At 43.9% G+C, this 12,772-nt stretch overlaps 1 protein-coding gene across 2 annotated transcripts in view; it reads left to right on the top strand.

The window, feature by feature from the left end:
* Positions 1-12,772, top strand: part of RAD50 (RAD50 double strand break repair protein) — a 463,790-nt gene that overhangs the window by 251,920 nt on the left and 199,098 nt on the right. For both annotated transcript variants that reach the window (XM_073620674.1, XM_073620673.1), the window contains exon 16: positions 1,812-1,938. In XM_073620674.1, the coding sequence (XP_073476775.1) occupies positions 1,812-1,938 (127 nt within the window). The remainder of the gene's footprint in view (positions 1-1,811; positions 1,939-12,772) is intronic.

Below are 12,772 nucleotides of genomic sequence, written 5' to 3'. Positions count from 1 at the left end.
GCTTACCATTCTTGTCCCTGCTCTCTTGCACACTGGGTACTGACATAACAAAATAAATGTACAAATTCATTTTAGCTTTTGGTTACATTTAAGGTTTTGGTCTGATAGCAGTTCCATTTTTGGCAATCTTTACTAGCATATGTACATTTATGTGTTGCAAACACAAATGTCTTGTAGCCAGACAGTTGCAAAGCTTAGAAATTTTCCAAACCACTTTTTTTTTCGAAAAGAGATGTTCTTTTAGTCATCTACTGCAGTAATTTTCTACATGCTTGCTTTTTACATTTTATATGACAGAAATCCATGTGTGGCTTCCTTAAAGCCTAAAATTAATTCAAATTTTTTTTAACTTCCTACGCAATCGGGCTGCATAACAAGTGAAAAAATTGCATTTTTGTTGACACATGGCATTCTTACAGTTCTGATCACACAAACAGAGTTCTGTTTTATAGTACAGATACTTACCTCATCGCTACTAACCCCCTAAAGAAGGAATCAATATTCTGAAACGTGTCAGGGTTTGGTGCATGTTATGGTTATGCCTCACTCGCCACTAGGCCAATTACTTTTATGCTATCCTATGTATCCATGTTTTGTTTCTTATTGGTGTTTTAGTTGCCATGCCAGCCATTGTTATATTCTTGTCATTATTAACACTATTGTATAAATAAAATTTGCATTACTACATTTATATATATATATATATATATATATATATATATATATATATATATATATATATCTTTCTCCTATGTTATTTGTAAATTGTTGGCCCACATAATATCATTTTGGGTAGGAGAGATAACTACAGCGCTATCCAAAACTCAAAGAGGATGTGGAGCCTCCAGTCAAACAGTGCCGAGCTGATGTAAAGGCTAATCAGTTTATTGAAGATAAATTACAGTACATACGATCCCAGGCCAGTGTAGGTGGATAAACATGGGCTATTTTCTGCTGGGTCCGGTGGGCAGAAGGAAGGAAAAATTCCGCCGTAATCATACAGCACACCTATGGGTGTAGGTCCGTGGATGCTGGGAGCCAATCCGAAGTCTGGCAGCACTCCCGTATGACGTCATAGCAATGTCAGGGCGCAGTATAGTTGCAGTGACGACACATTTCGCGCGCATGTGCTTTGTCAACTCACGGGTGTAGCGGCAACTGAAGAATTTAAAGCCCTTACAGATGATGGCGGGGAGTGGGCAGGGCAGTACCATTTGTTAGTCTCTGGGAATTCTCTCCGCACCACCAATACTGCTTTCATCTTCCACATAGTTTTGAGAAACGAGGCTGGTCACTGTTCCTGAAACAAGGCTTGGAGGGCACAGACTCACTCTGATCTCCACAACCCCTACTCAAACCACAACCGACTCTGGCTTGGCTCCCAGCATCCAGCCATCCACGGACCTACACCATAGGTGTGTTGTATGATTATGGTGGAGTTTTTCTAGCCTTCTGCCCAGCGGACATTAGCCCACCTTTATCCACCTACACCAGCTTGGTACCATATGTACTGTAATTTATCTTCAATAAACTGTTTAGCTTTACATTGGCTCGGCACTGTTTGACTGAAGGCTCCACATCCTTATTAAGTTCCAGATAGCTCTGTCTTCATCTCGCCTACCCAATTCAGTCACTCCATGTGTTTCTATGATGGCTGCATAGGATTGGCTCTGGGGCAGTGCACAGTGAGTTCCTCCATAGGGCCAGCGCCTGAAACTTAGTGGTGTTATAATCCCATTTTTGGGAGGGCTTTTTCTCTGTACACTGCTTGATAAAGGTAGAGTCAAGATATTTCAATGTTTTTATTTCAGATGGAGTTGAGAGATGTGGAGCGGAAGATAGCACAGCATGCTTCTAAACTGCAGGGGGTGGACCTTAACCGTACTGTTCAGCAGGTGAACCAAGAGAAACAAGAAAAGCAGCACAGTCTGGATAATGGTGCGTATGTGTAAAGCATTACACTCTAAAACATTGTATATGCTCCTGTACAGAAAGCCAATCCAACAGGTCCTCGCCCACAATCAATGGTTCATACATATGCAAGATGAAGGCTTCACATAGTAAAGTATTTCAAGACATACAGTTTATTTAAAAGGTATTGCACTTACATTTATGTCAGTTGAAAACAGCATATAAAACACTAAAGCCGCAAACAGGTCCGTCTCCAAGTAACAAAGATGGCTGAACATCAATTGCGCATGCGCCACAGCGTGTGTGAGTGGCTCCGTCCTATGCATTTCATCAGAAATAACATCATCAGGGGCATGCACACACGCTGGAGCCATTCAAATATATGCAGAATCCAAAGGAGGAGTGTCCACCATGATTGGTTAAAAACAAGAAAAGGGACGTACTAAGTTTTAATATGTTAATAAAGCACCAGGAAGCCAGACAGTCTATTACAAACCATCAAGGTTGTAAATAATAAGAGGGCTTGGTGCCATCACTATCTTGTGGCTGATAACAAGAAGACACCCAGGAATAATTCTAATGCATAATAATCTATAAGAAAAAAATATAAAATAATAAAAATTAAAAATGTATTAGGAATTTAACGTGAATCCCCATCGCTCGGGCACGACATACTAGAGAACAAACCAAGAAGGAAATCCCCTAATGGTCATAAATAACAATTTAATGTTACAAATTTAAAAGACACATATAATCAAAGCAAAAACGTACAAGACAAAATTGCAACACCATCAACCCCTGAGGGGCATGGTTCCAAGTCAAAAAATTGTGTTTAGTCACATTGTTTGGTTTAAAACTATGCACTCTTTTACTAGTTTTATATATGCCTGGTATCAAGGTATCAGCAGCTGGTTATTTATCACAAGCGCAGATCTTTTTCCTCTTTTTTTGTTGATTATCTGCAGCTGTCTTTTGAGTTAATTACTTGTGTGAATCAGGCATCACATTGCAATATAGATGTATTTGATTATAGAACACAATATCAAATTAATATAGAGGGTGTTTTTGATGAGAAAGAAGAGCCAAGGGAGGACCTTGCAGGATATTTTGAGGCTTAAAAAAATCTCATAACAGAAATACACACTAAATGGGACATTGCTTTTTTAGAACAGTAAAGATAATATCGTACCTAAGGTGGGGAATCAAATCTGTAAAAGGAGGATGGAGAATTAGAGGAATGGTTTACATTTTTTAATGAACCAGGTATTGTTTTTTTTTACATTTTTAGTTGCAAAAAAAACGGAAATTATCTTTACTTGATGCGGATGTTAAGATCATTAAAAATAAATGTATCCCATATAAAAATTACCCTGAATATATGCTTAAATCAATGGCTTTTAAAGCTACTCTCATTATAGAGGAATCAAAACAAATAAGAAGAATTACAACAGAAACATTAAAGATTACAAGAGTAATGTTATTTTTAAATGGTAATTGGAACTAGCTGGTTCTAATTAACCAGTGGTGCAATCTATACAAGAGACCCAGGTTGGGGCTCCCCATGATACTGCTTCCTCCCCTTGCAATAATGGGTTGGCTAGAGACAAAGGTGTTTACCAGCCATCTCCAGGTCCAAATGGGGAAAAATGGTTGGTCACAGTCTTCTAGAAACAATAAACAAAATCGATGAGGGAGACCACTGTATAGATCTAGTGATTCACAGATTCCATACAACCAAAGGAATTATCCCCCTTATTAAAGGATCCCCTCTTCACCCCAGAGAGGCACAGGGGGACAACATCCATGCAATAATAAGAGGGTCAAATGTAATGGCCCACATAGGGAAGACGTCCCTCTAATATTTATGGTGCTGATACTTATAATAGGTATGCCCCCATAGTGGGTACAGAGAGGGATGATGAGCCAACGGTAATTAGGGATCACCTATGGCTCCACCTTACTCTGGGCAAAATTATAATCAGGGATGGTACCATCTAACAGGATTTTCATTCGGGCACAAATGTAGATGCAAGAGAGGGACCAGAGCGGGGAGACTCCTTCACTCCAAAAAGAAGGCAAGTTTAAGTGAAAATGATATCAATAATTTGAGTGGTAAGGCACTCTGATAAGGAAGTTGCCACTCTTAGGGTCTCAAATTCACACTTCCTCGAAATTTGAGTACATTTCAAACTTTTGTTGATGTGCAAAAATACACGCAGAGAATTAAGAGGTATTTTTCAATCAATCCTGCTGGACAACCTGTCACAGGTTCATCTGGTATGGTATATTCAGGTCTGGCTAATGCTTCACTTTTCAATCCCTCAGGGAATATTGCTCCCAACATTACTGTTTTTGTGACTTGGTCTTAAAAGACATAGAAGCTATGACAGTGAAACATATTAAACCCCAAAAAGATTTCACTACAGGTCTGGAAAAACCTGTGTACCAGAAGGGATATAGTAATCTGCCCAGCAGATAAAGGGAGGGATTTTGTCATTTTCCACAAAGAAGCTTATGCATGTGAAATAGATAGACTTTTCGCAGATGCTAATAACTATACCCTTTTGTCATTAGAGCCAACTTCACTGTATAAAAAAAAGGAATTAAACGGATGGACAGGGGCTTTAGATCAGCTATCTTAAATAAAAAAAGAAAAGGAGTTCCTGGTACCACTAGCTCCCAGGTTACCTACCATGTATTCTTTGCCTAAGATGCATAAAAGCCTGATAAATCATCCAGGACAGCCCATCATCAGTGGGATTGACTCAATTACCACGAAAGCGGGCAAATACATAGATAATTATTTTTCAGTAAAACATAGATCATTATTTACAACCCCTGGTGATGGGCACCCCCTTATCAAGAACCATGAATCAGACCGAGACCAAAGTATAGTTAAAACACACTTTTTTAATAATAATAAGGTAAACAGAATAAGCGTAGTCAAAACAAGCCAGAGTTCAGTAACCGGATCAGGTAGTCAGCCAAGCAAATGTCAGAGAGCCAGAGATAAACGTAGTAGTACAGCAAGCAGGAACAGGAGCCAGAAGGAACGTCAGCCGAGCAAGTCTTCAACAGGAACGCAGGATAAAGTCTCTGTGATGTTGACAAAGGCGAAGGCAGAGATCAAGTGAGCTGGATGGCTTTAAGTAGGCAGGACTGACGAGCAGAATCAACAACAGCTAGGTAACACTGGAGAGAGATGGGAGCTGGCAATTAGCCGACATCTGAGCGGCCAGCTCATAGAAGGAAGGGCTGAACCCAGCCCTGACAGTACCCCCTCCTCAACGACCCCTCCCCCTCGGAGGACCATCGGGCTTGAGGGAAAAACATCTGTGGAAATCACGGAGGAGGACAGGGGCATGTACGTCCGAGGATGAGACCCAAGAGCGTTCCTCCGGACCGTACCCCTTCCAATGCACCAGGTACTGTATGCGCCCACGGAACCTACGGGAGTCAACAATGGATTGTACTGCATACTCCTCATTGTTCTCAACCTGTATAAGATGAGGACGTGGCGTCGAGGTGGTAAAGCGATTGCAGAGCAAAGGTTTCAATAAGGAGACATGAAACACATTTGAGATGCGCATACTAGGAGGAAGGTCCAAGGAATAAGCCACTGGGTTAATCTTGCGAAGGATACGGAAAGGCCCAATAAACCGAGGTACAAACTTCAAAGAAGGAACACAAAGTCAGAGGTTGCGAGACGACAGCCAGACTCTGTCCCCAACCTGGTAGGAAGGTGCAGGCAGGCATCTGCGCTCAGCATGGAGTCTGTACCTATCGTTAGCATGTTGCAAAGCCTCCTGAACTTGTGTCCAAGTGGAACGAAGACCATGGAGATGCTCCTCTATTGCAGGAATACTCTGCGGAACAAACGAGTAAGGCAACATGGAAGGTTGGAAATAATAATTCACCATAAACGGGGACAATAAGGAAGCAAAATTCAAGGCACTGTTGTGAGCAAACTTTGCCCACGGTAATAGGTCTGACCAGTTGTTTATGATGGTCAGAAATATAGCAACGTAAGAATTGCTCCAAGGACTGATTGGCTTGTTCTGAGGCCCCATTAGACTGTGGGTGATACACAGAGGAGAAAGCAAGCTGAATTCCCAACTGTGCACAAAAGGCTCACCAGAACCGGGAGATAAACTGACTACCCCTGTCCGAGACAATCACCTTGGGTAGCCCATGTAAGCAAAAGATCTCCCGAGCAAAAATGGAAGCCAGTTCCTTAGAAGTGGGCAATTTCTTAAGTGGAATACAATGACACATCTTTGAGAACCGGTCAACCACCATAAGGATAACAGTGTTGCCTTGGGAGTCGGATAACTCCACAATGAAATCCATAGACAGGTGGGTCCAGGGCCTCTCTCCATTGGGTATAGGTTGGGTTGTAGGAGGCCCACTGGAAGGTGTCGTGGAATCTTACTCTGAGCACACATGGAACAGGCAGCTACGAAGGCAGTTACATCAGCCCCTAGACTAGTTGGGAATTGTTGGGAAATGGCCCAAACGAGTTGATTCTTCCCAGGGTGGCCAGCAGCCTTGGGAGAATGGTAAGTCTGGAGCATGGCAGTACAGAGACACTCTGGGACAAAGCAGTGGTCACAAGGTTTCTCAGGAGGAGCATGGACCTGAGCAGCAAGAATTTTGTCACCCAAAGGAGAAGTAAGACTGGTGCGAACCGTAGCCAGAATACTATCAGGAGGAATCACAGGAACCGGAACCAACTCCATCTTGGAAGTAGAGGAAAATTGTCGTGACAAGGCGTCAGCCCTTCCATTCTTAGTACCGGGTAAGAATGAGACAATGTAGTTAAAACTCGACAAGAAAAGAGCCCATCGCGCCCTTCTGGGAGAGAGGCGCTTAGCCTCAGATAAGAATGTGAGATTCTTATGGTCAGAATGAGAACCGGCACAGTGGTACCTTCAAGGAGATGGTGATCATTTTAGCCCTGAAAGAATAGAGACAACAGCTCTCTGTCACCAATCTCGTAATTGCACTCTGCAGGTTACAATTTCTTGGAAAAAGTAGCCACACGGATGCATAGCGCTCTGAGTTTGGACCTTGAGACAGAAGGGCACCAACTCCAGTCTCAGAAGCATCAACTTCTAGGAAAAAAGGCAATGTAGGATCAGGATGTGCCAACACAGGAGCAGAAACAAAGGCAGCCTTGAGACTCTCAAAGGCCTTAATGGACTCCGGAGACCAACTCTGTGGGTTATCGTCCTTTCTGGTCATATCAGTCAGGGGCTTGACCAGAGACGAGAAGTTACGAATGAACTTAATAATAGTTGGCAAAGCCCAGGAAACTCTGCAGAGGGCGTAAACCAACGGGTCGGGGCCACTGTAGGACTACCGGAAGTTTCTCTGGGTCCATCGAAAAACCAGCAATGTAAATGAAATAGCCCAGGAATTTAACCTGTTTTACGATGGAACTCGCACTTCTCCAGTTTACAAGATAGATTGTTTTCTCTTAGTTTCTGAAGCATACAACAGACATCTGTGTGGTGGCTCTCCAGAGACTTGGAAAACATGAGGATATCATCGAGATAAACCACCATACATAACTGCAACAAATCTCGGAGGACATCGTTAATACATTCCTGGAAAACTGCCGGGGCGTTACAAAGGCCAAAAGGCATTACGAGGTACTCATAATGGCCTGTTCTGGTATTAAACGCAGTTTTCCACTCGTCGCCCTCCTTAATCCTCACGAGATTGTATGCCCCTCTCAAATCAAGCTTTGCTTTGCTCCCTTGAGGCGGTCAAATAACTCTGTAATCAACGGAATCAGATAGGCATTCTTAATCGTGAAACGATTAAAACCCCTATAATCAATACAAGGTCTCAGTTCACCACTCTTCTTCACAAAGAAGAAACCAGCACCAGCAGGAAATGAGGATTTGCGGATGAAACCTCGAGAAAGTGCATCTGCAACATACGCCTCCATGGCCTTATCCTCCAAGACTGACAAAGGGTAAACTCAGCCACGAGGGGGTATGGCACCAGGTTGAAGGTCAATTGCGCAATCATAAGGCCGGTGTGGAAGCAAACTACCAGCTTGACCTTTGCCAAAGACATCGCTAAAATCACGGTACTTCTCCAGCAGGGAGGAGAGTGAAGAGGTGCACAGGACCTTGGATACCTTCTGGAAGCCTGTCTCACTGCATTGCGGTGACCAGGAGAGAACCTCAGCACGGAGCCAATCAAAAGAAGGGTTGTGCCTCTGTAACCAAGAATAACCAGCGGAAACCTAGGTGAGGAAATAACTTGGAATTGGATTATCTTATGGTGAAGAGGCCCTACAGCCATGGACAACGGAACCATCTCATGAGTCACATGGGCAGGCTGTAGAGGTCTCCCGTCAAGACCCTCAATGGCAAGTGGAGTGTCACGCAGCTGCAGCGGAATCGAGTGCTGCAATACAAAGGCAGCATCAATAAACAGGCCTGCAGCTCCAGAGTCGATTAGAGCCTGAATCTCGATGGATGACTCAGCCCAAGAAAGGGTGAGTGAAACCAGGGGCTTATCCTTCTGGATAACTGGGGACAAAACAACGCCACCTAAGGTCTGTCCATGACAGGACCTCAAGGTTCGAGCGTTCCCTGGACGGGTAGGACAAGACTTCAAAAAGTTACCTGCCTGGCCACAATAAAGGCACAATCTCTCCCTCCTCCTAAAGACTCTCTCATCCGCAAGGAGACGAGTGAAGCCCAAGTGCATCTTCACTGACCGACTCGGTACCAGGAGGCATGGGAGGTGAGGGAGGCACGGGTGGGACTGCAAAGCTCGGAGGCAAACATACAGGAGGCTTCCGCAAGCGCACCTTAAAAAAGTCTTTCTCTGAGTCTGGAGTCAGTGAGGATGGCAAATGTGATCAACCTCTCCAGCTCAGTGGGTATATCTTGGGCTGCTATCTCATCCTTAATGGAATCCGAGAAACCATGAGAAAAAGAAGCCACGAGGGCCTCATTGTTCCAAGCAACCTCTGCTGCCAGAGTACGGAATTCAGCAGAAGTGGAGCGTGCGGGAATGTCAAATACCCTTTTAAAGGAGGCCACAAACTGAGGGTAACTCAAGACAACAGGTTTTTGCATCTCCCATAGAGGGTTTGCCCAGGCCAAGGCTCTCTCAGAAAGCAAAGATATCATGAAACCTACTTTGCTTCTGTCCGTGGGAAACGCCTGAGGCAGCATCTCAAAGTAAATCTCAACCTGGTTGAGAAACCCTCTGCATTGAACTGGATTGTCCCCAAATCGCTGGGGAAGCGGAGTGGAAATAGACATACCTCTTATAGAGGTAATACTCGAGGCGGGTGCCTGCACAGAGACTGGCGCAGCAGCAGGGATGGCCTGAAACTCAGGTTGTACTGGAGCAGCCACAGTGGGAGTTTCCAGGTGAGCCGTGCGACTCAGGAGCGTTTGTAAAGCTATGGCAAACTGATCCATGCAGTGATCTTGCTTATCCAATCTGGATTTTTGGATATTACCAACAAGTGGATTGACTGCATCTTCTGAATTCATGGCCTTCGCCTACTATCAGGAACCATCAATCAGACCGAGACAGAAGTATAGTTAAATCACACTTGTTTAATAATAAGGTAAACAGAGTAAGCATAGTCAAAACAAGCTGGAGTTCAGTAACCGGATCAGGTAGTTAGCAAAGCAAATGTCAGAGAGCCAGAGATAAACGTAGTATAACAGCAAGCAGGATCAGGAGCCAGATGGAACGTCAGACGAGCAAGTGTTCAACAGGAACGCAGGAAAATGTCTCTGTGATGTTGACAGGCGAAGGCAGAGATCAAGTGAGCTGGAAGGCTTTAAGCAGGCTGGACTGACGAGCAGAATCAACAACAGCTGGGTAACTGTGGAGAGAGATGGGAGCGGGCAATTAGTCGACAGCTGAGCGGCCAGCTCAGAGAAGGAAGGGCTGAGCCCAGCCCTGACACCCCTCTTTTTTGAGGAATACTAAGCATGTGATTAAAATATTGAGTGATGTGCAATGGAAGTCAACATACAGCAGATGTGGCATCCCTATATACGGCCATTTCACACAGTTTGGGTTATGATGCGGTCTGGTCCTTTATTTTGAGATTCCCCCATCCTGAATATTCAAAATGACTTCATTGTGGACCTGTTATAATTTTCTATGACGCATAACTATTTTTAGCACAATGGTTCTTACTATCTACAATATGGCCAACCTATTCATGGTCATTTGGGAAGGAGACGTAATTTTGTGTGAGAGGCATCTGGATTTAATTCTTTGGAAATGTTTTATAGATGATGTCTTTTTTATTTGGGATGGAAACGGGGATTCAGTAGAATCCTTTCTGGAATTTCTGAATGCCAATGATAGGGGATAATGCTCAGCTATGAGGTCAGTCCTAGTGAGATCCAATTTTGGGATCTTAAGATTTCGATTCAAAATGGGGCATTAGTAACAGCTACCTCTTTTAGACAAACAGATAGGAATGATTAAACATCCTGAAAATCAGCAATTTGGTTTTCACTTTAAGGCTGGACCCCTCAGTTGCAAGATGACATGGCAATAAACCAGTTAGACAATGCCACAGCTGTGGCCTGCATTAGCCAGCAACAGAAGTCACCCCTCTCAGATAAGCAGACTTGATCCTCTCTTGGGCAGAACGGTGTTTTCTTGCCCTGTCCGCCATCCACATCCCAGGCATGAAAAATTGGCAGACAGACTTTCTCAGTCATCAAAGTTTGGTTCCAGTAGAATGGGCTCTCTATGCAGAGATATTCCAAGCCCCATACCGCAACTTGGGGGATGCCAGATATGAATCTCCCAGCTTTCAGATACAACAGCAAACTGGACAGATTTGTCACCAGTACCAGGTCTTTGCAATGAACGCTCTAACTCTGTGGGATCAATTCCACCTTTATGTATGTCTTTTTTGCCTCTCTAGCTTGTCCCTTACCTGTTCTGCAGGATCAAGATGGAGGGCATTCTGGTGCTTCTCATTGCACCAAACTGGCCCCAAAGAACGTTGGTACTTGGACATTCTCCGGCAGACTTTCTGTGGGCTCTCCTAAATCAAAAGGACCTTTTGGCCAATGGGCTGATCCACCATCCTGCAGCTTGGTCACTGGTTTTAAAGTGATATTAAAGTCTTGTTTTTTATTTTAAAAAAATAACAGACTTGTTATACGTACTTGCTCTGTGCAGTGGTTTTGCACAGAGCAGCCCTGATCCTCCTTGGGTGCCACATCGGCACTCCTGGCCCCTCTCTCCTGCCAAGTGCCCTCACAGTAAGCAGCTTTCTATGGGGGTAACCAAGCTGAGCCGCTGCTCTGTGTGTGTATTCAAACACGGAGCTGCGGCTTGGCCCCGTCCCCTCCATCTCCTGATTGGCTTGCTGCTGCCAAAAGCCAATAAGGATTTTGGGTCCCCAGAGAGCCAAGGCTCTCCTGGATATCGCTGCATCGAGAGGGTGCTCAGGTATGTATTAGAGGGGCTGCTGCACATAGAAGGTTTTTTACCTTAATGCATGAAGGTAAAAACCTTGTGCCTTTACAACCACTTTAATGGCTTGACTGTTGAAGCCTAATTCCTAAGGGACGGGGGCCTATCTGATTTGGTCATCCCTACCCTCTTGAAAGCTAGAAAGTTGACTTTTTGCAAAGTCTACCATCGCATTCGGAAAGTCTGTTTGGTGTGGTGCATGAGGAGGAAATTTCATCCTAGTAAGTACTCTGTGGGACGCATCCTGTCCTTCCTCCAGTCTGGTCTAGACCTGCGTTTGACCTCACATACCATCAAGGAACAAATTTTGATCTTGGGGAGGGAGGAAGGGGTAAAAAATAATCATTTTGAACATCTGACAATCGACAAAATGACTCTTCCAAATAGTTAAAGAAGAACTGCAGCTTTTCTTCCCCAAAGCAACATATGCATTGTGCAAGTAAATTAATTGCATCCCCACTGTCAGATTGTGTGTGACTTGCCCACTTTAGCTGCATACAGCAGGTTTCTGTGTCTGTGAGGTCATTCCTTCTCCTGGCTGAATTTCAAAGTTCAAGACTTCCTGTTTCCTTCCGTTACCAGTTCTGACACTACATGTCCCATGATCCTTTAAGCCTCTGTAGTTTTAGGGCAGGCTATGGGAGTCACTTGTATCAGTTCTGAGAGTTGATGTGGGTGGGTCCTAGAGTTGCTGTGGGTGTTTCTGGGCCTTTATGTGAGTGGGGAAAGACGAGGAATGGAATTGTTATCCCCATCCACATTCCATTCCTCTCTGCAGTGACCAGAGTGCTGTACAGCAGGAAGTGTAACCTTACAAACCATCTCTTGGACATGAAATGTGCCATTCTAGCTATAAAGGGCACACAAATATAGGACTAATCACATGATTGTGTTTTTTTTTTTTTTTTTTCCTCTGATTTCAGTCTTTTTAACAGAGAAACAGCTAATTGTCTTTGCTGAAGGCATGGTTTGTAATGTGTATATAATGTTTGCACACACAACCCACACAAATCTTTGGTTGTTATAAAGTGTATGTGTAGTCACCAAACACACTAAAATGATTGCGAGCAGAAATGTGCACGCCTTTTACACAAAATGTGAAAGGGGCCTTAGCAAGTGATCACTACCATACTAGAATCATTGCAGTCTTAGGCCCCTTTCACATTTGTGCAACTTGTCTTGCGACTTTTAGGCTTCTGAGTCATATGACAAATTATACCCCATGATTTCCAATGAGTACGTTCATATCTGTGCAACTTCAAGTCGCAGCAACTTCAAAGTTTCCCTGCGCTACCTTGGTCTGACTTTGATGCGACTTGAGGTCCATAGACCTCAGGATTACACAGGTATTGCTTCAAGTCATGCCGAA

The sequence above is a fragment of the Aquarana catesbeiana genome, linkage group LG03 (assembly GCF_042186555.1).
Source record: "Aquarana catesbeiana isolate 2022-GZ linkage group LG03, ASM4218655v1, whole genome shotgun sequence".
Classification (NCBI taxonomy): domain Eukaryota; kingdom Metazoa; phylum Chordata; class Amphibia; order Anura; family Ranidae; genus Aquarana; species Aquarana catesbeiana.
The sequence above is the reverse complement of the archived record's forward strand: the minus strand, read 5'-3'. Positions and strand labels throughout refer to the sequence as shown.